Source organism: Podospora bellae-mahoneyi, chromosome 4, assembly GCF_035222275.1.
Source record: "Podospora bellae-mahoneyi strain CBS 112042 chromosome 4, whole genome shotgun sequence".
Lineage (NCBI taxonomy): Eukaryota > Fungi > Ascomycota > Sordariomycetes > Sordariales > Podosporaceae > Podospora > Podospora bellae-mahoneyi.
In genome coordinates this window covers 3,216,200-3,236,394 of record NC_085883.1, presented here as the reverse complement: position 1 = coordinate 3,236,394, position 20,195 = coordinate 3,216,200, and the positions used below count along the sequence as shown (strand labels likewise).

At 51.9% G+C, this 20,195-nt stretch overlaps 7 protein-coding genes and 1 non-coding gene across 8 annotated transcripts; 3 read left to right on the top strand and 5 right to left on the bottom strand.

Annotated features, from left to right (window-relative positions):
• Window positions 1-7: 7 nt before the first annotated feature.
• On the bottom strand, window positions 8-1,882 carry QC761_406000 (uncharacterized protein). The gene is made up of 3 exons (XM_062878876.1): window positions 1,563-1,882; window positions 827-1,498; window positions 8-582 (listed from the first exon to the last, which is right to left on the bottom strand). The coding sequence occupies exons 1-2, from the start codon at window positions 1,618-1,620 to the stop codon at window positions 1,305-1,307; spliced, it is 252 nt and encodes an 83-aa protein (XP_062732657.1). The 5' UTR covers window positions 1,621-1,882; the 3' UTR covers window positions 8-582; window positions 827-1,304.
• Window positions 1,883-2,898: 1,016 nt separating this feature from the next.
• On the top strand, window positions 2,899-3,946 carry QC761_406010 (uncharacterized protein; the record flags this gene model as incomplete). The annotated part of the gene is given in 2 exon segments (XM_062878877.1): window positions 2,899-2,924; window positions 2,941-3,946. 2 exon segments carry the CDS (start codon window positions 2,899-2,901, stop codon window positions 3,944-3,946), a joined length of 1,032 nt encoding a protein of 343 aa, XP_062732656.1.
• Window positions 3,947-4,781: 835 nt separating this feature from the next.
• On the bottom strand, window positions 4,782-5,826 carry QC761_406020 (uncharacterized protein; the record flags this gene model as incomplete). The annotated part of the gene is made up of 3 exons (XM_062878878.1): window positions 4,782-5,028; window positions 5,093-5,316; window positions 5,390-5,826. The coding sequence occupies 3 exons, from the start codon at window positions 5,824-5,826 to the stop codon at window positions 4,949-4,951; spliced, it is 741 nt and encodes a 246-aa protein (XP_062732655.1). The 3' UTR covers window positions 4,782-4,948.
• An 888-nt stretch (window positions 5,827-6,714) lies between these two features.
• QC761_406030 (uncharacterized protein) lies at window positions 6,715-8,028 on the bottom strand (the record flags this gene model as incomplete). The annotated part of the gene is made up of 2 exons (XM_062878879.1): window positions 7,380-8,028; window positions 6,715-7,275 (listed from the first exon to the last, which is right to left on the bottom strand). Exons 1-2 carry the CDS (start codon window positions 7,959-7,961, stop codon window positions 6,715-6,717), a joined length of 1,143 nt encoding a protein of 380 aa, XP_062732654.1. The 5' UTR covers window positions 7,962-8,028.
• QC761_406040 (uncharacterized protein) lies at window positions 7,322-9,536 on the top strand. Its single transcript, XM_062878880.1, has 3 exons — window positions 7,322-8,702; window positions 8,762-9,320; window positions 9,381-9,536. Exons 1-3 carry the CDS (start codon window positions 8,403-8,405, stop codon window positions 9,410-9,412), a joined length of 891 nt encoding a protein of 296 aa, XP_062732653.1. The 5' UTR covers window positions 7,322-8,402; the 3' UTR covers window positions 9,413-9,536.
• A 1,648-nt stretch (window positions 9,537-11,184) lies between these two features.
• On the bottom strand, window positions 11,185-11,277 carry QC761_0070320. The gene has a single exon. It is a non-coding gene; the product is annotated as a tRNA-Thr (tRNA).
• A 2,806-nt stretch (window positions 11,278-14,083) lies between these two features.
• Window positions 14,084-17,033, bottom strand: QC761_406060 (uncharacterized protein). The gene is made up of 2 exons (XM_062878881.1): window positions 16,188-17,033; window positions 14,084-16,132 (listed from the first exon to the last, which is right to left on the bottom strand). Exons 1-2 carry the CDS (start codon window positions 16,462-16,464, stop codon window positions 15,339-15,341), a joined length of 1,071 nt encoding a protein of 356 aa, XP_062732652.1. The 5' UTR covers window positions 16,465-17,033; the 3' UTR covers window positions 14,084-15,338.
• On the top strand, window positions 16,583-18,922 carry CDC28 (Cyclin-dependent kinase catalytic subunit). The gene is made up of 3 exons (XM_062878882.1): window positions 16,583-17,377; window positions 17,442-18,117; window positions 18,172-18,922. Exons 1-3 carry the CDS (start codon window positions 17,341-17,343, stop codon window positions 18,413-18,415), a joined length of 957 nt encoding a protein of 318 aa, XP_062732651.1. The 5' UTR covers window positions 16,583-17,340; the 3' UTR covers window positions 18,416-18,922.
• The last annotated feature ends 1,273 nt before the right edge of the window (window positions 18,923-20,195 follow it).

The window sequence follows — 20,195 nt, the reverse complement described above, 5'->3', positions numbered from 1 at the left end:
GAATGACCAGACTTCAATTGAAGCTCCAAACAGATGCATAAACATTAACACATGCCGATCCATCCAGCCAATCTCTGGCCTTGTAGACTCTGATGATCGTTCATACCCCGATACCACTTGACAATATGGGCTCCTTTCATAGACTCCAACTGACGGACAACATTGTCCCATTCAATTTGAAGCAACGTTCACAATGAGGCCACTTGCCACCTCGTCCCTTCCCATTCCCATCCACCCTCGGACACGGTTCATCAGACAGGATTGGGACCGAACTCGTCTCCCACTCATGGCCCCAGAAATCTTGTGTATAAATCCAGGCCATCTCTCCATTTATCACTCTTCTCTTCTTCTTCTTCAGACTGAGAGCCAGCTTTCAGATTTAGGGGGTTAAAAGCCCTCCTCCAAAGTCGTGACGGTCGGCAGATAGACTCAGACGCAACGGGGGTTTAAAAGCCCTCCTTCAGCTGCTATGTTTTCATCATTGTCTTATTGCGTCATCGAGTGCGGTGGTCGCACCCACAATGCCGTTGTGCGTGAGAGAAGGTCCATGGAGCCGTAAATCCTAGATCAAAGCGGTCACCACTTCGTGGTGGCATTCCGTTAGCATAGTTTTGTACCTGACCTTTCCATACCAGGCGCCATGTTGTCGAAGGAACTTCACAACACACTTTGCACGGCGGTGGTTGGGAGGGAGATGGTTGATCAGGCGCGTGAGGAGGTGACGGAGGGACATTGGGGTTTGAGATGCATGGGAAGATCGGACTTTGGAGTTGGGAATGGGAATGGGGGGTTCTTGTATCTGAAATGCGGTGTTGGAGGTGCATACCTAGATACTAGAAGGAACTGATGGGTTTAGGTGGCAGCAGACTCAGAGGACATCACTGTCTGTGTCGTGACTAATTGTTTCATGTAGAGAGCCGGTCCTGTTTTCTTCGAGAAGAGATATTGATGGTGGAAGGAAATTGTTGATTATATACTTTGATGGTGGCTTGAAAACAGCTGTCAAAGACAAAGTGTGCAGCCCTGTCAGATTTGGGCCCGAGAGGGTTCAACTGCCACTGTCGCCGCATCGGGTTGGACAGTGTAACAAGGCAGGAGCATTTTTGAGCATGAATGGTTCACATGGTTATGGTAACCTTTTGTGTGGCTGAATGAAGCCGTAACTGAAACATGGTCGTCCGAGTGTGCTCAAAGAACACGAGCAGATGGCGTAAACGCCTATCTCTCAACAACTGATGACCCCGATTGCGTCAATCACCACCGGCCTTGCCAGCAGGAAAAATAAATATCTCTCCAGACGCACATTACTCTTCCATCTCTTCCTTCTTCTTCTTCTCACTTTTCGCAACTGGCGTCCCAGACTTGGGCTCATTTTTGGAGCCAGGCTCATTTTCATACCCACCGCCTGCCTTTTCGTACTCTTTAGCAAGTTTCATCCCTTTCCATGCTGCCCACTGTCCCTTTCCATCGCCGGATTTATTGGGTTCTTGCTTGATTTCTGTGGATAATGGTCAGCATTTCTTCTTTAAGAGTGTTGGTGCATTTATTGGACCAGTACCCACCCTCCTTGAGTTCCTCTCGAAGCTGTGGGTCTGTGGGTTTTCCTTTGCTGCTTGGCATGATTTGTGTAGAGATGATTATTGGTTCCGATGTTGTTGGTTGAAGACAAATTGAAGGAAGCTGTGAGATATGGTGATTGCTAGATCCCGTGGACCGACACGCAGGAGGAGTGGGATTTTTACGTGATAAATAGTGAGCTTTGATCTTTGATGCACATGTCTCTGACAAAGCTGTGCATCAGTCCGATCTCCCGTTAGCTTGGGAGCTGTAGCGATCAATTTGGGTGGTGCATTACATCATTTTCTGAGACAGCGCCATTGTCTGATTCGATGCAGGCACGAAGACGGCCATCCTCACCAGGCAGATTCGGAAAATAGGAGTTCACTGGTACCTCAAGTCATTTGATAAGGTAAATACCCTAGAAATGGTCTGCTTGCATGACATTCATGTGCCTTGATTGATGTCTCACGTCCTCCTTTGCATCTTGGCCTTCCATGCCCCGTACTGTCGACAGACTTTCACCACCCGCTCCAACACAAAGGAAGATGCGATTGCCATAAAAAAGTACCATGCTTGTTCCCTAAAGCCCTGCCAGAGTCAATACATGGTTTAGATCGATTTTCAACAACAATTGCGACAGGGGCGTACTGAAGAAAGGTGGGTAACTGCTAGTGGCATTCCGATAGGACACACGGACGAATAGGTGGTAAGTTCAATCCGACTCCGGGATATAAATCTTGAGTCAGGTATGACACATACACAGTTGTTGCAACAAGACCTGTAGATCCTTCACACCTGTAGGTTGGGCATGGTTCTGGCTCGCAGGGCAGACATGCTTTTTCGGGGTGGTAGAAAAGCATGTAAATTAGGATCACATTGAGAGCCCTGGATGCAAAAGTGCAGAGGCAGGAGTGCCGAGCCATTGTGAGGATCCGAGGTGTTTACTCGCCTAGATAATAAGAAGGGTTTGATGAGTGAGCGTTTGGGACGGAACGAGAAGTAAGGTATTGTGGAAGTTACGGTGGGAAACTTAACCGTGGGCTTCTGTGGCGCAAGTATAACGATTTTGATATGAAAATTCAGATTCCAGGGTTTTATGGAAGATGCTTCTTTCCTCTTTTATGTAACGCACTTCACGGTTTGATTGAGAAGTGGGTAGTGGTTGAGCCAACAGTCTCTCTTGTCAGGTAGGTACCAACATTGGATCGATCGATTTGTTCGCAGCCCAAAAGAATTTGAACCCACCATAAGAGTTTCTATTTCCTTTCCTCTCTTATTCATACACCGCCGAAAACAATCCCACTAACATCGCAATAACGAATAAACCAACCCAACATCATGACCTCCTTTTCCACGGCGACAAGGTCCCTGTGGAGACAGGCCATACCGTTACAAGCACAGCTCTTGGCGTCCTGTCCACGTGGGGCGGGGCAGTCTGCTTCAGCCAAGAGAGGTCTTCCAACCACCGCAGCTCTCATCATCCTCCTCCAGTGCCCAACACCCCCCCATCAACATCAACATGGCCAAATTCCAAATCCTGTCCGACTTGCACCTGGAAGCCTCACCCGCCGAGCAATTCGCAGAGCATGGCTACTCTGCCTTCCACGTTGAACCCCGCGCACCTTACCTCGCCCTGCTCGGCGACATCGGCCTCATAACCCAACGCGATGCTTTGAGGAAGTTCCTTCTTATCCAACTTGGCAAGTTCAAAGTTGTGTTTTTTATTGCGGGAAATCACGAGCCATATTCCTCCTCTTGGGAGGAGGTTAGGTTGTTTTTGGAGGAGATGTCGGTTTTGGTGGAGCAGAGGAAGAAAGAAGGGGAGGAGCTGGGAGACTTTGTCCCCCTTGATAGGACGAGATATGATATCAAGGGTGAGGAAGGGGAGGTTGTGACTGTGCTGGGGTGTACCCTCCACTCTTATGTGGCTTCAAAGTACAAGGACGAGGTGACGAGAAAGTTGAATGACTTTTATAGGATCAAAGGGTGGACCGTGAAGGACCATAATAAAGCGCACGAGGCAGATAAAGACTGGCTTAATAAAGAGGTGAAGATGATTGAGAAGGAGGACGCGAAGGAGGGGAAGAAAAGGAAGGTGGTTATTTTCACTCATCACAGCCCAACGACAGATCGGAGGGCTAATGATGCTCAGCATGAGCGTGTGAAGGGATGGGAGGCAGTGGCGAGTGCGTTTAGGACGGACCTGAGCCGTGAGAAGTGTTGGAGGAGTGACAGGGTGAAGCTCTGGGCGTTTGGGCATACGCATTTTAACTGTGATTTTTCGGTAGAGGGGAAGAGAGTGTATACGAACCAAAAGGGGTACGGTTTCGTTGCCGGTAAAGGCATGTCGCCAGGCTTCGACCCTGAGAGGGTTGTGGAGGTCTGAATGGCGGTCCACGAGCCGCCAGCCACGCGTACCTTGAAAGATAGCCACAGAACTTCAATCTCGCAGAATGCGGACCAAACGATGCGGCTCCATCACCTTCTCGCTTTGGCAGGTCTTGCCTCGGCGACGTCCACGTGCTTACCCCATGCAAATCAAGTGTGCCCGTACTGCAAGGTTCTGTCGATATTATGCACGATTGAGGAGTGTTGCGCGCCAACCTGATGGCACCAACACGCACCATACAGCAACGGTGACAGCTACTGGTACAGCAACCGCAGCAGCAAGCGTCGCCGTGTTTATCGAGAAGCCAGACGCTACGACTGCGATCATGTTCGGCGCACCGTCCATCGACGTTGTGGTGCCAGAGAAAGGGGACATCATGTTTGGAATGGATAAAATGAAGTACGTGAAGGGGGAGATGCAGCCGAAAAAAGACGACAATAGCGAGCAGACCAGCCCCGAGCCCTTCAGTAGCGCGCACCCCAGAAGCAGCGCGCACCCCAGCAGTGCAGGCCATGACCGCAGCAGCCGACAACTTCACTGGTAAACACTCGAACAGCGAGTGCGAGAACTCAAGCCACGAGCTACACAAGGCAGGCCAGGCAACCGCCAAAGAGTCCGAAAGGTTAGAGTGCATCATCCATCATTGTCAACAACAAGCACTAAACATTGACCGGAAGACAGTGAGGCACCTGAGCAAGAGGAAAAGAAGTCAAGGCCTTGGTAGATCTGGGTCCTGTTGGGCATTCTCCTGCTTGCTGTTATGGGAAGAATCGCTGGTCCACCGCCGGGGCCACGATTATGAGTATGTCTGGGTTGACATAGGCTGCTCTGATTTGCAAGATAAACCCGCCATATGTGCGTATAAAACAGGATATTATCCTAGATACAATATCTACATGTCCTTGCATCATGATAATACCTTCATTGTCCAACCAGAAACATGACCACCACAAGAGACATCACGGCAATCAATCAATCCCCGAACATGTCTCTGTCACGCTACTGCAAGTCAGCAGAAAAGTTATCGACAGTAAAAGTCGCCGGACCACCAGTAAAGGCCTCAGTGCCGACTTGGTACACTACAGAAGCCAAGGTCAGTAAACCAATCATCAACCCTCGCCGTGGAGATAGTGCAGGACTCACCAATCAAGTTCTGCTGACTGGACGGGTACTGGTAATTGCTCTCCAAATACCGGAAGAACTCCTTCACATCAGCGCTAAAGCTCTTGACCGTCCCCGAGGGAACAACAAAGCTGTACACCCTCATAGCTCCGTTCCACCCCACCCACAAGTCCCAAGACCTCCCAGCAAGGGTGACGGTCCGCTCCTTGGTACCAATGGGATAAACATTCCCATATCTCGCCAACCTACGCAATCGCCCCCCGCCTCTTGTCAGCATGATCCCACCAACAATTGGCTGTCCAGGGGAAAAGCACTCACCAAATCATCAACTCATAATCCCCCCCGTAATTAGGATGATCCGGATCCGCCGCCGTGAAGACATCATACGCCACATTCGCCCTCACATTCTCATTGTCGTACCTCCACGTGACGCTCGTCGGCATCCTGTTGATGGAGCTGATCTTCCTCCCCTTGGCAACCTGCCTGCCCGAGTAAGGGTAGCTCTTGACGTTGTCGGGAGCGCCCTGCCAAGTCCAGGTTGTGGACCACGAGATGCCGTTGTTGGAGGCGCCGTTGAGGTAGGTGCACTGGGAGCCAGAGGTGGCCGCGTCTTTGCCCCAGAGGTTGTTGAGGAGCTCGTAGCCGTTGCCGGACCAGTAGGCGTAGAGCTCGCAGAGGGAGGCTCGCTGGCGGGGGATGAGGCTGGAGGCTTGGGCCATGCTGGCCGCGGCGAGGAGGAGGGTGGAGACCTTCATGGTTGCGGTTGGGGAGGGGTTTGGGCCTGTGGTGGTGATGATCTTGCCTGCTGGACAGGTGTTGGGGCTGGGAGACAAGCCGTTTGTTTTATAACCTTGACAAGGGCCATCATGACGAGAGTGTTGAGCATCCCGCCTCGAGAGAGGCGTGATGTTGATTTTCTCGGACCACGGCCCCGATCTACTTAGCCACGGAATGGTTCCGGGCCGTTGTGGATGCCGGTCTTGCGGCTCGATACATTCCAGTCGGCCCTACGAGATCCAAGATATGACACATATGATGCTATTAGCGCGGGTAACGTGTGCTCCAGTGTCCTATATGATTTAATAGTGCGATGTTAACTGAATTTCCACCAATTGATCCTTGTCAGTACATTTTTGTACGCTTGCTATCATCCGCACATTCCCAATGTGATAGCTCCAAGAGCCGCTTCCATTTGCCGAGTCCAATTATGACAAGTCAACAACCGGGACAAGGTAACAATTGTACTTTTGGTGGCTGATTGTAAAAAGCTTAATCGGACCGTCGTCAGGGTCTTGGGTGGTAGCATCGTGGGTTTCTCAGTCCGGCAATCATGGCAGATATCCGCCCCAATGAAATCCATTCGTTTCACCCCAGATTCCCGCAAACTCGGAACAGCCTACCGAGTGATCGTATACCGGCGGTCCGGGTTAAACGGTCGCTTATAGGAACCCCTGAATGATGCCATTAAGTCCGAAAGTGAAGAGCCGGACCAAATGTTCAGATGGTGACGTGATGGCTGACTGGTAGATGGGAGAAACGTGACCTGTAGAATACACAACAAGTAGCAGTGTTCGCCCCAGTTATGGTATTTCAACTAGTAATCCGCCGTCCTGCATCGCACGACTGGTGTGTTTCCACCCCATCTAACGTCTTGTCTCAGAAGGCTCTTCTTGCTCAAGGGGAACCTTGCAAACGGCTTCCAGCCTCCAACCATCTCGATCAACGACAAAGGCAGCGAAATAATTCCTCCCATAGTGTTCCCTCACCCCAGGTGTCCCGTTGTCAGTGCCGCCAAACTCGATTGCTTTCGCATGAAAATCGACGACAGCTTGTCTGGTCGGCGCATTGAAGGCGATGTGGAACCCCGGTCCCGGGGCGGCGGCGTCCTGGTGCTCGAAGATGTTGAGAAGCTCATGCTCTTCGTCCGGGCCGTACCCAAGTGTTCGGACTTTGCCGGTGGATGGGTCGGAAACAGGTCCGCTGTCGTACACGAGTCGGAGGCCGAGAGGCGCCAGAACCGCCGTGTAAAAGGCCCGGGAGACAACGTAGTCACGCACCCCGATAGAGATGTGACCTAGAGGGTTGAAGTGTGTCATTCTGGTAGTTGTTGTATGCGGTGCAACCGGGAAGATCACGCGAGGTAAATTCTGAAGGTTGATGTTGAGCCCCACACCAGGTGCTTCTGCTCGTTGGCCAATTGCAGGCTGGCATGTGATTGTCGTGCATAATTATGAGATTTGTACTGACACCATTCTTTTGTAGTCGTGTCTCAGATTGATGTGATGTGGTCAATAAAGGCAAACAAGACATGTGTTTCGATCCGACAGCCAGATCCAGGGACTGCAGCTCGCCGAAATCCGGGTTTAAGCCATTGGTTCATCGTCTCCGAGTCTAAGTCTGATGTGTTCCGGTCCGTTATTATAGCATAGGCGTCACGACAGGTAATGGTTGATTCATCAGGATGTGTTGGTGGAAGAAGAGGGCCATCGTTATTCGAGTCTTCAATAGCGGCGGTATATTGGGGTGACGCCGGCATAGGACTGTCCGGCATCGGCTCTGGGACATCGTCGATATCATTAAGGCTCTCTTGGATGTCTGATGAATCGATGCCAGCGTGACAGGTGATCAAGCTTGACGTTTCGTTGACTTGGAGGGTGGGAGGCTGGAGAGCACGTAGTCGGGAGATTTCGGCATGGAGCTCCTCGATCTGCTTCAGCGCATCGTCTAGTTTGCTTTGGGTACTGGCCAATGTGGCCTCCAAATCACATATACGCCCTTTGACTCTGGCACGATGACGTCGCTGGTTCTCTCGCTGGCGCGCCGCGTCGTGGCCTGGAGGTTTGGCTGAAAATTTGGTGATACTGCTTTGAAATGTAGGCTGGCGTGGCATGTTTGCAGGCAATCGGGGTCAAATATCGGGAGCGAAGCCAGGTTGGTACAGATCTAGACGAGGCAGATGAAGGGAATTGGTGAGGACGGGCGAGCACTGGGCAAGATTCCGGTGACAAACCAAATCTTTTCCACATTGGGCTGGCGCGTCATCTAGTGGACCTCGCACTAACCAGATCTGGTCCACTTTCAATGACATACCACTCAAACCTCGACAACACGCAGCACATCAAATGCACCTCACGAGAATCAGTCTTGGTAAAGAGTGGGGATCAACAAAGATAAATACCCTTTTCTAGGACTCCGGTTTTGATCCTAGCTTTAGGTTTCACACAGCAACTTCTCAGAACCACCAGGTAGTCTGGCCTTCACAGCGGCCTCTATATTGTCGGATTGTGCTACACGACCTGCCTTTTATGAACTTCTATTGAACATCCAAAGCATGGATTCAACCGAGCAGATCTACGCCCAAGTCCGGGAGCACTACAGCAGTGCCTCTCGAACGGCGGCCCCAAAGTACGGAGAGAGTGTGGCCAAGTCATTCGGATACAGCGAGGACGAGTTATCCAACATCCCCGAAGACGCCAACCTGGGTCTCAGTTGCGGCAATCCACTTGCCATTACCAGCCTCAAAGAGGGCGAGACGGTCATCGACCTAGGCAGCGGTGCGGGCTTCGACATCTTCCTCGCCTCGACAAAGATTGGTTCCAGTGGAAGAGCCATTGGCGTAGACATCAATGATGTCCGTTCTTATCCGGCAACTTCCGCGTTCTCTCAACACACCGCTGACAAGGTTGCTAGGAAATGCTCGCCCGCGCCGAAAAGATCAAGGCCTCCCGCGGCAACTCGGTTTCCAACGTCACCTTCATCAAAGGCAATATCACCTCTGTCCCTCTCCCAGACGTTACTGCCGACCTCATCATCTCAAACTGCGTAATCAACCTGGTCCCATACGAAGAGAAGAATCTTGTCTTCAAGGAGATGTACCGTCTTCTGAAGCCCGGTGGAAGGGTCGCCGTGTCGGACATTCTTGCCAAGAAGCCCCTGCCGGATCAGCTGAGAAAGGATGTTGCCATGTACGTTGGATGTATTGCCGGTGCCGCCGAGGTTGCCGACTATCAGAACTGGTTCAGGGAGGCGGGGTTCAAAGACTCGGTCATCACGGATACACAGGCCGATCTGAATGTCTATTTGGACACCAACGAGGATGGGACCAAAAAGTCTGGGGATTGTTGTGGACCTGTTGCCGCTGTTTCTGCTTGCGATGGTGGGGATGAGGCCAAGAAAGCGACACCATCTTGTTCTTCTGCCACTACCGATAGCGGTGATGTGGGGAGGACAGATCTCAATGAGTTCGTTGGTAAGTTAGCATTCTTGCGTATAGAGGAGACCAGAGCACGGTAGCTGACATGATTTACAGGATCTTATAAGATCTTCGCTGTCAAAGACTAAGCGGAGCTTTTTCTTGAAGCAGGGCTGAACAGAGCAAATGAATAGGGTAAGGTTAGATAGTTACAGTCAGACAAGGTGGTGTTAGGGCAAAAGAAAAATACAAAAAAGCAACGCTGGAAGAACATACTGTGCCTGAGGAGATGTGGACTACCATTCTGGTTGCTCCCTGGTGGTTGTATTCTGGGCCTGCAGGGCCGTAGTGGTTTTATTCCTGTGCAGCACTTTGTCAATTTACACTACACCATAACAATATGCCTCCGACACAGTGCGTATGTCCGGGTAAGGCCGTTCCTTTCCCGCCGTTTCACCGCATTCTTCAGACCTGGTTGGAACACCTAATGGTTACTTTATAAATGCAGTTGGCTTCCCAGCTGCAGCAAATTACTCGTCTAAATCCTAGGTCAGACCATTCCAGGCAGGGGCACAATACATACCTACCTACCTAGGTAAGCTAGCTTATCTCACTTCGGTCAACCTTTCCCCCGTTGTCTAGGCAGCTTCTTTTGCTCAATGGCTTCCCTAACAATTCTTCTCGCTGTGGCGTCGTAAGCTGTCTCTCTGCTATATCGCTCACTTCAAGTTTCTCTTCCCGAGACCGTGTGCCCTAACATTCCGGCCACTCGACAAAACACCTAATCATCTGATATTTCTTGTTATGCGGTCACTTCGGCGGCCACAAGCATCATGGCCAGCACAGATAATGGAAAACGCTCATTTGAGAGCGCTGACTCCGACCAGGAATCGACGTTTCTCCCTACCAGGGCTGCCTTCATTGGATACCGCCCCTTTCCATCCATAATGAACCTTCACAGCAATTTCTCAGGAGTAGTCAACGCGCTAAAGACATTCAAGCTCTGCGGTGCCACCGAAGACGGCTTTCTCTACCTCGTCGAGGCACCCTTCGGCTTCACTCCCCGTGGCCCCCTTCACTTCGAACCCGGTTACTACCTCCGCAACGGAACCAGCCTCAAGAGCCCCATACTCGCTGCCACGGGGGATGAATTTCCTCGTCCAGCTTTTCAGGCCAAAGACGGCGGTAAAGCTTCCCCCGCTATATCAGGAGAAGAATCCCCGCGACATGATCACCGAGGTGGTGCACTCCACCACTAGCAAGGAGCATGGCGTGGCCTTTGGGTTCGAGATTGAGGTCGGCGTGAAGAGGATGATGAGGGAGGCGTTTGAGTGGCAGAAGACTAGCAGAGGTAGCAGCAACGACAACCAGAACAAGAGTGGCCAAGCGGAGGAGCACGCTGAAACGGGAACTGTGTTCCCGTTGTACCGTTTTGCACCTGGTCACGCTAGCCGACCCTTATCCGAGGCGGGATTGTCACGCTCAGCAGCCTCCGCCTCATAGCTGCCCGCGGCTGAGAGTAACATTCAGACTGTCGCCGAGGTGGTCTTTAGCAACGTGCTGAACTGGAAACATCCATTCACGTTGGAGCTGAAACAGGCTGGTCGCACAGGGGAGCTGGGCGAGCGTTGGGCGTTGATGGTGGTCATGACTACGTTGAGTCTGTATTTCCTGCGCCAGGCTGGCAAGACGAACAAGACGACGGTTGTAGCTGCACAGAAATTGCATTCAAAGTAGCTTGGCTTCAGGAGCTTGGAGGTAGGTAAGTAATCATGCGTAATCGAAGCCGGGGTTCAGTCCGTGATCTGGAGCATGGAAAGAGCGATGTAGAAGATCATTAATGACAAAAGAGGAACCGAATCCAAAAAGTACTTATGCAAAGTAAAAAAGCAATGATGGCCCAAAAGATAGAACACTTCAATGCCTACTACTGGAATCGAACCAATGATCTTTCCATTGACTGAGGCTGCAAGAGCCATACAAGTGGAACGCGTTACCACTGCGCCAAGCAGGCTGTTTTCTCATGTGATGTGAGGTTATTTCCAGTGTGGCGTCAATGGGCTTAAGAGATGAGTGGACAGGGTGGGGCACGAATGTGGGTTCTGCCAGTGGCAGGTGTTGTGATTTGGGTTATGCTTTGCTTTCCCAGTTTCTTGACTTGTGCTTATACCAACTGCACATCTTTAGCCAACAAAATATCGTAGTGTAGGTGTGGAAAAATGCTTGAAAATGGATGAGAACATGAGGTTTTCTCTGAGAACCAGAGCTGAAACCCGGGCCTCATGTATCTATTGGCTTGCCTTGAGCAAACGCTCAGTGTGCAACTGACTTGGAGGATTGTCGCTGCCGTGGCTTGAGTGAGATGGTCAGTCTTTCAGATGAGGATCAACTGCTACAGACTCGGAGCCTTGACCACGTCAAACCTACCAAACAACGCCGTTCTCTCACTCACCTACCTTTCTGGCCTTCCTCTATTTCCATCTCCCCTTATGAAACATCACCTTATAACCCTCCTGACCAACGCCATGATAGGATACTTTTTGTCCGTCTTGTGCGACTGACGGGGCTGCCAATATTAGGTTCGGATTCTCTGCCTCGACGATGTCTCATCCATGTATAACAGCACCGCTACCTTGCAAAGAGAGACACCTTCCTTTACCCATCATCAGCAACGGATACAGCTTCAACTACCGATTCATAAACAGCAAGGGTGTGTGATTTCATAAGTCGTCATGAAGTCAAACACAGCTGACCCAGGTCTTATGTATAGCTCTGCTCAGACGATAAAAGCTTTTGTGCGCCATTTATCAAACCAACTTGGTCACCACTACCAGCATGACTGGCAGCCGTCCTCCCACGTCCCCTCCTGAACCAGAGACTCCGCCCGCGACCCCTACTTCGGACGGCTAACACCAATGTCGTAAGGGGGTTGTTTCCCAGTACCACCAAAAAAGCGGAGAATCATGGAGAAGGATAGACACGACAGGCAAAGGATAGCTGGACTTTTCCAGAGTGCGAGGTGTATGGAACCTAGCATTTAATATCGAAATTCCAGTTCAAAACCGATAGCGACGAACCCTGGATGCAATAGTTCAACCGACGTTAGTGTGTGAATGAATGACCTGACATATCGACTGCACCCAAGCCATCATCCTTACCCTCAAACCGCTCTTAATCAACTCTCTAGGTAGGTGGCCATCACAATGTCCAACACCCACCAACCCCCCACCCCTCCCTCCTCGCAATCGCCTCCTCAGCCCTGCTTAGACAACCCCATCGCCTCTTCCTTCCCCCCCTACCATTCCCTCCATCCCTTTCCCTCCCCGGTCCTCTCCTCATCTGTAATCAGCAACCACATCCCAAAACGCCCTCCCACCCACAGGATCCCTCCCCGCCAACGCCCCCCTCCCCTTCCCCAACTGACAATCACTCCCCCTCAAAACCTCCGTCCTCTTCCTTCCCGCCTCCTCACACTTCCCACAAACCCTCCTATCCCTTTCCTCAACCTCCACACTCGTAACCATCACCGGCCCCCATTTATCAAATACACACGCGCAATCCCCAGTCATGATCCTCCGGCAACATCCCACATAAGGCTGGAAAGGTGACTCGGTGTCCCAGTTGTAGTCCGGGTCGGGATCTGGACCTGGTCTTTTGTTGCAGGCTGGGCAGAGGTAGGGGAGGTGGAAGAGGCGGGTGCAGGGCATTTCTTCTTCCTTTTTTTTTTCCTTTTTTGTTTGCGCTTGTGAGCGCGAGTTGGTAGTGCCTGAAAGCAAAAGGTAGTTCACGCGAGGGGGGCAGATGGGATTTAGTTATAGCCGCGCGCGGGCAGGTGTTATCGTGAGGTGGGAGGTTCGCGCGGGGAGGTGGTGAGCAAGCTGGGTCAGGCGGTGCGTTAGCGGATGATGCGAGTGTTGGATTGGAAAAGGAGTATAATAATGTTGAACCTTTTAACCTGTGATGCCTTTAAAGTAAGGTAGTGAGTTAGTGAAGAATTTCGTGCAAGTGAATTTGGTCAGAGAAAATATGATGTGCTCTTGACATATGAGGATAACTGTGGCTGAAAGTATGATTCTCTCTGTTGAACCTTGAGAGATCGGGGCTTGGGGGTGTTGCAAAGCTTAAAAATGTCGAACCTTGAAACTCGGTCGTGATCTCGAATTTTGGTGTTTTGAACTTTATGGTTGAGATTTCGTTTGCGGTTTTGTGACTTTTGGCCGTGATAGCATCTGGACTCGTCTTTTTGGTTGAGGTTGCCATTCGCCACTATTTGTAAGTGGGCCGTTGGAGAGCAAGAGCGTGAGCTCCCCAGTTGACAATACATCTTCCTCAACCAGGCCTGTCCTGTCGAATTGTTGTCGGATTGCGGTACCCCACCATACATAAAAACAAGTGTGCTGTACTTGGGGACCTGGGTTCCATGTATCCGCGATTCCATAAGGCTGATACTCTCTTAGAGGTGGATATGGATAAAATAAATCTGCAAGGTTTGGTTCTTTAAGGCCCATTTAAGCGATGAACTGGCCTGGAGAGACTCTTGAAATTCATTGGGGCTGACGGTTGGATGACCTAAGCTGACGCCGAAAATACTCGCGTGTGAAAGACAGACCCTGATACCGATCGAACTGGCATTCTATTTAGCGTACTGTCACCTTTATACACATAATTGTACATTACCATTACAACCCCACGATCCTCCAGCTCGTTCCTTCACCACCTCTCTCACCACCTCCCAGCATTAACCTCCAAAAACCCCTCCAACTCCCCATCTCCCCCCCCGTTCGCCTTCCCTTTATCATTCTCCTTACCCTTCCCCCCCTCCTTCTCCTTCTCCTTCTCCTTCCCATTCTCCTTCCCATGATGATGATAACTATGACTCCTCACCCGCTCCATCAACCTCCCCATCCCACTCTTTGACCTTTTCAACTCATCCCTCTTGGGAATCCTACACGACAGCCCCCGTTTCATCTCATCCAAGCTCAACCTGGTAGGCACAGCAGTGTAGTGACAGCTCCGGCACTTGTCCCTAGCGTGCTCCTTGATCTCATCGGGTGCTTCGATTGCGCCGCCAGGGACGGGGGTGGGCTCCCAGCAGATGTTGAAGTGGGGCGTTGTCTGGAGGTTGGCCCAGTCGCACTTGATGAGGGTTGGTGGGGGGGTGAGGGTTGCGAGGCAGATCTTGGGGGGCTCTGAGCTGTCAATAAGGGGAGGTTGTGAGAGAGGAAACTCGGCGCTGGTGCGGCGGGATTTGGGGAGAGGTGGGGTGGGGAGCCCGGGGAGGGGGCGGCCGCAGCGGATCTGCTTGTAGTGTTGGAGTTGGCACATTGTTGCGGTGGGTTAAGGTGACAATTGCAAGAGGATCAAAGTGAGAGATGTCCGGGAGCCGGTTGCCGGCGGTGAGATTTTAAGTTTAAGGTCTCCACCGTTGTGCTGGCTTTTGCGTTCGCAATGCGGCGTATGACTTGCGTGTTCCTGAGATTGCCACAAGACGGAGGAATGGGGATGGATTTGTCGTGCGGTATGAGATGAAGGGTCAATCGGCTGGAAAATGTCAGCAGAAGTGAGTCCGAAACCTTATATCACGGCTTCCAACCTCTGACCCAACGGCGCACCTTCACATTCCATCATACCTCTCGCCTCGTGGCGCGCTCCGAAGGCAGGATCCGCAAACCGCAACGTTGGTACCACTCGGTACAATTAACCTTTTCTATCCGTCTCAGACCCAGAGGCAAACCCGAGACATCTCCACTGTCCTCGACATTGTCATGTGATGGCCGGCTGCAACGTTGGCCAAAGCAGGTACGTCCAAGGTCTGGTGTAAGTGTGTGTTGGTGGTCAACGTCGTGCGTTGGTCGGTCCTACACCAGCGCCACAGGAAAAGCGGCCGGACGCGGTGCATCAATTTCCCCGAATACCTATTGTGCAGCTGGTTTCGATGGAGTCAAAGGTATCGGAGCAAACTCAGACACACAAGTGATCTTGTTATCAAGCCGAGGAGTAGTCATCAATTGATCGGGTTCTGTTGGCAAACACCTCAAATTGTATAACCAAATGTCCTGTTGATGAGCTCAACAGTTAATCCCGCATCTGCCTCACATTGAGGTTGATCCGCTTGTTCTTCATCCACCCCCTCCACTCTTCGTACTTTCCATTTTCTGCCGGCCAGTCCTCCAAATAGTCCGGGCATGTCCCCTTCAGAACCTTGGGGACACCATGCCACGCAAACCTCGAGTCCTTGGTCATGTAGATGGCATCTCCCGATCTCAGTCTCAGCAGCAGATACTCTTTTTGTCCATCTCCAAAGCCTGCGGCCTTTTTCTCCTCGTCGCTCATCTTCCCGACATCGTTGGGCGCGATCATGAAGAGGGAGTCACACCCAAAGCTGAGAGAGATCAACCCTTTGTCAGTCTCCTCTGATACATCCCTGTGCATCATCATTGTGTCTCCTGGTGTGTAAAAGTTGACAATGGCTGCCTGGGCAAGAGTCTCCGGGAACAGTGTCTCCAGAAATCCGGCAATGTCAGGTGGGAACTGAGGAGGCAGCTCGCCGGGGTAGATTCTGTTGGTCCAATCATACTGACCGCCGAGGGTCACCCAAGACAGTCTTCGCTGGAGGACTTGTTTGATGGTCAGGGGCTTGTGTACTGAGGGATCTTTTGGCGTAAAGGTAGTGGGAGAGTCTTGGGGCAGAGTAAAGAACGAGGCATGTTTGTGCTCGGGGTCTTCTGACCCTTGATCAGGGTATGGAAGCTCATAATGGAGATGGAGGTTGGTCTGATGGGTAGGGTGGCTGAGGTCTCGATGTACCATTTTCCGCAGGAGGATCTTTTGGACTTCTGGGGGGACGAGAGAGGGCAGAATGAGAAGACCTGCGGGTGGTGGTTAGTCGGGTATCATCAACACATGTCAGAACTGTCGACGCACCTGGCAAGAGGGGGTGATAATATACTGGCACATCCTTATCCACTGTGATCTCGGGACTGCCAGGTGGGCAGACGTGCTTGAAGGACTGATTCAAGGTCTCTGCAGAGATGGTGCTTGCAATGACAAACTCGGCAGCCTTTTCTGGCGATAGAAGATCGTCGATATCATTTCCCTCTAGAACATCCTTTTGTTCTGTTCTGGAAAAGGCCTTCCATTTTGCCCTTAGCTGATCTGAAGGCTGCTCATGAGCATCGAGCTCTTTGATGTCCACCGTCATTGTGAACGATGTGAATGGAATGGAGCTTATATGCAAGCTCTTAAACTTGGTGTGGGATAAGCTTTTGCCGCAGGAGATGGTCGCAGTCAACGGTCTGCCTGTCGATGACTAAGACTCAAAGACTCAGATATTCCAGACTGTTTTCTGCTGTCCGTGGTCGTGCATGTTGCACAAAAATACAGTACCTCTTGTTCTTTTCCCGATCGATAGCTGACTCCTATCAAAAATATTCGGCGCGGGGTCCTTGTGCCCCTCTTCCCAGCGGGTGGCCAGACCTGCAGGGCGCAAAAGCTTGCTGGCAGTGGTTAAAAAGTGGATCCCTTTGCGCCACGCAGGGCCGGGCCACTCGCTGTGCGACAAGCCTCGACGCGATCTTTTGTTTGGGCGCGTCGCCGAGCTCCCGTTTCCACGGCTGCCACTCCCAGCTTGTTGATCAACTTTGAAATTTGGAGAAAACCAGCAACGCCCAGCACCACCACCACCACCACCACTCGACATCGACATCGACAAGCCACAACCTACGACCAAGTAAGTTAGCCCTTCGATGGCTCAGGACATCTGACGCCTTCTCCCACCCCTCCAACGGTCCCTTTCATTTTCTCGACTTTCGACTTTGACTTTGACTTCGACATCGTCTTCGGTTCTCGGTTTGGCCGCTATCTGTTTTGTCTCGGCATCGTCTCTGCCCCTCGTTCTCAGCCGTTGCACCACCACCACCACCACCACCACCACCACCACCACCACCACGAAAGCGACCACTTCCCCCACTTTGTATTCGATTTGAGCCTCCGCTTGGCCGCCGATACCCGACCAGTTTTGAACAAGAGAAAGGAGAACACCTCATAACACCGGAAAAAGGAACGATTTCTAACCACCATGGACAACTACCAGAAACTGGAAAAGATTGGCGAGGGTATGTTGTGGTCGGCATCTCCCTTGATTGCTGTCTCTTCAACTAACACCCATCTGACACGCAGGAACATACGGTGTCGTCTACAAGGCTCGTGACCTGAACAACGGCGGGCGCATAGTGGCCCTGAAGAAGATCCGTCTCGAAGCCGAAGATGAGGGTGTCCCGTCGACCGCCATCCGCGAGATCTCGCTGCTCAAGGAGATGCGCGACCCCAACATTGTGCGCCTGTTCAACATTGTGCACGCCGACGGCCACAAGCTCTACCTCGTTTTTGAGTTCCTCGATCTCGACTTGAAGAAGTACATGGAGTCGCTGCCCACTAGTGATGGAGGCAAGGGGAAGGCTCTGCCCGAGGGCACAAGTGCTGAGCTCCACCGTTTGGGATTGGGCGATTCGATCATCAAGAAGTTCATGAGCCAGTTGTGCGAGGGTGTTCGTTACTGCCACAGTCACCGCATCTTGCACCGCGATCTCAAGCCGCAGAACTTGTTGATTGACCGCGACGGTAACCTGAAGCTTGCTGATTTCGGTCTGGCCCGCGCCTTTGGTGTTCCTCTGCGCACCTACACCCACGAGGTTGTCACTCTTTGGTACCGCGCTCCGGAAATTCTGCTTGGTGGCCGCCAGTATTCCACTGGTGTCGACATGTGGTCGGTAGGCTGTATCTTTGCCGAGATGTGCACGCGCAAGCCTTTGTTCCCTGGTGATTCGGAGATTGACGAGATCTTCAAGATCTTCCGGTAAGTTATGCTGCTGAGCAACAGAAGAGGAACTTGACTGACTGACTATCCTAGCTTGCTCGGTACCCCCACCGAAGATGTTTGGCCCGGCGTGACCTCGTATCCCGACTTTAAGGCCTCTTTCCCCAAGTGGGTTCGCGATTACAGCAAGCCCCTGTGCGACAATCTCGACGACACAGGTCTTGACCTTTTGGAAATGATGCTGGTGTACGATCCCGCTGGTCGCATCTCTGCCAAGCAAGCCTGCAACCACCCCTATTTCGAGGACTTTCCCCGCCAGAGTGCTGGATACCGCTAGGAACACCATCCAATGACCTTGCAGGGCAATAGTACCCTTCGTTGTCCCCGTGTTGGTTCCCACACTGCCCCCGGCGACAACATCACTGCTCGTGGCGTTCAGCGGTCTCATTATCACATGTAAAGAGCATGATGGAGGGACTAGTTGGAGTCAGCCTCACACCCCGGCCGTTTCTGTGCACAACATAACTTGTTGATCCCGAGGCATACTTTGACGTCTGCTTTCAGGATATCTGTCGATCATACGGATAGTATACTTGAGGAATTCATATTGTCTGGCTTTAGACGGCGTTTGGAGGAGATTGCGGTCCCAAGGAGATTGCGGAATGATATGGGTTGCGCATTAGCACGGGTTTCTGGTTGGTGGAGAGGCATGGAGTGATTAGAGAGGCTGTGATGGATTTTTGTATGAATCAAAAAGTATAAGAGCACCATGGAAGAGGATACCAAGTGGGGGAGAAGCAGGCAGTATCCCTGGACATATTGTTGTTTCCATCAGAGATGGACGTACAGTTGGGATCATTTTTCCCTTTGTCGCAGCACTGCTAGTGTATGGAGTAGGCGATGAATCCTGAGTAGGCAGAGCATTGCTTCTGTCGAAACACGTTGTGCTGTCGTCGGTGGTGGTGAAGTTGTGCCTTGTTGTTCTGGATGGATAGGAAACGACGGAGCTTCCCTCGTCTAGAATTTCTACGCCCTACGTTGTGAGCTTTGCTCGTGGCGGTTGCTGCATGCCCTCGAGATAGCTCCAACATGATGACCTCAGTACCCAGGCCAGCGCTGTTTACCTGCAACCAAGCGGCACAGAGCTGCCTAATGTGCCCTGTTGGGGCTTGTTTGTCATTTTGGTATTCACATTTCTCTCGTGCTGAGGCAACCCACCTCCCCACCACCACCAGTGGCCTTCCCCATCGTGCAAATCCGCCAAGATATCTACCCGAAGCACTCAACATTCCAGACTCATCATCGCTGTCCCCTAGTCACCACCACAGTTCAGCTTTGATGGGGTGCCGACGCGCCTAACCCGCTTATCCCGCAACCCATCTCCCCATCAGTATGCCCCTCTGCGGCGGGTATGTTAAAGCACATCAACCAGACAAAGAAAGTCCGAGGTTAAAGTCATGAGCGTCATGAGTAGCGGTGAGCATGGAAGGCCTCGTGGACCGAGGAGGTCGAGCTTCGGGCCGCATATTACTGGCATGCGTTCGGGCGGCGTGGAGTCGTCTTCACCGATGGGCGGATGCGGGAGGGATAGCTCCGGCGGCGGCGTGGGTGTTTACTCACTTTTGGAGGGGAGGGAGGCTGGGGATGGTCATCTGGTCGTGGTGTGATAGCATCTCGAAACACCGGGTTGAACGCGAGGGTGGTCGGCGGGTTTTTTTGTGATGTGGTGGATGGAGGTCGAGATGATGCAGAGTATACCCAGCGGCCGCTGGAGTTGCACCCATTACAGGTGCACTTCGGGGGTTGGTGAGCCAGGTTGGTGTTCACCTTGCCCAAAGCCAACATCATGGCCAAAGAAGAGGTGTCGCTGGCTTAGTGAAGTTGCAGAACTGAAAAGTGGTACTGCATGTGGCAGTATCTGACTGGCAGTGACGCAGCATGGGGAGAGTATGGTTCACGACATCTATGCACTTCAGAAAATGTAGGCGCAAAGGCAGGCAAAGCCACGGGCTTTTCCCGATCTTGGTGCCCGGATGGTTAGAGATTCTTTGTTGTCCAGTATCAGCCTCTCTCTCTGATCGACTGCCGACACCTCAAGCCCAGTACGAGGAGTTTGC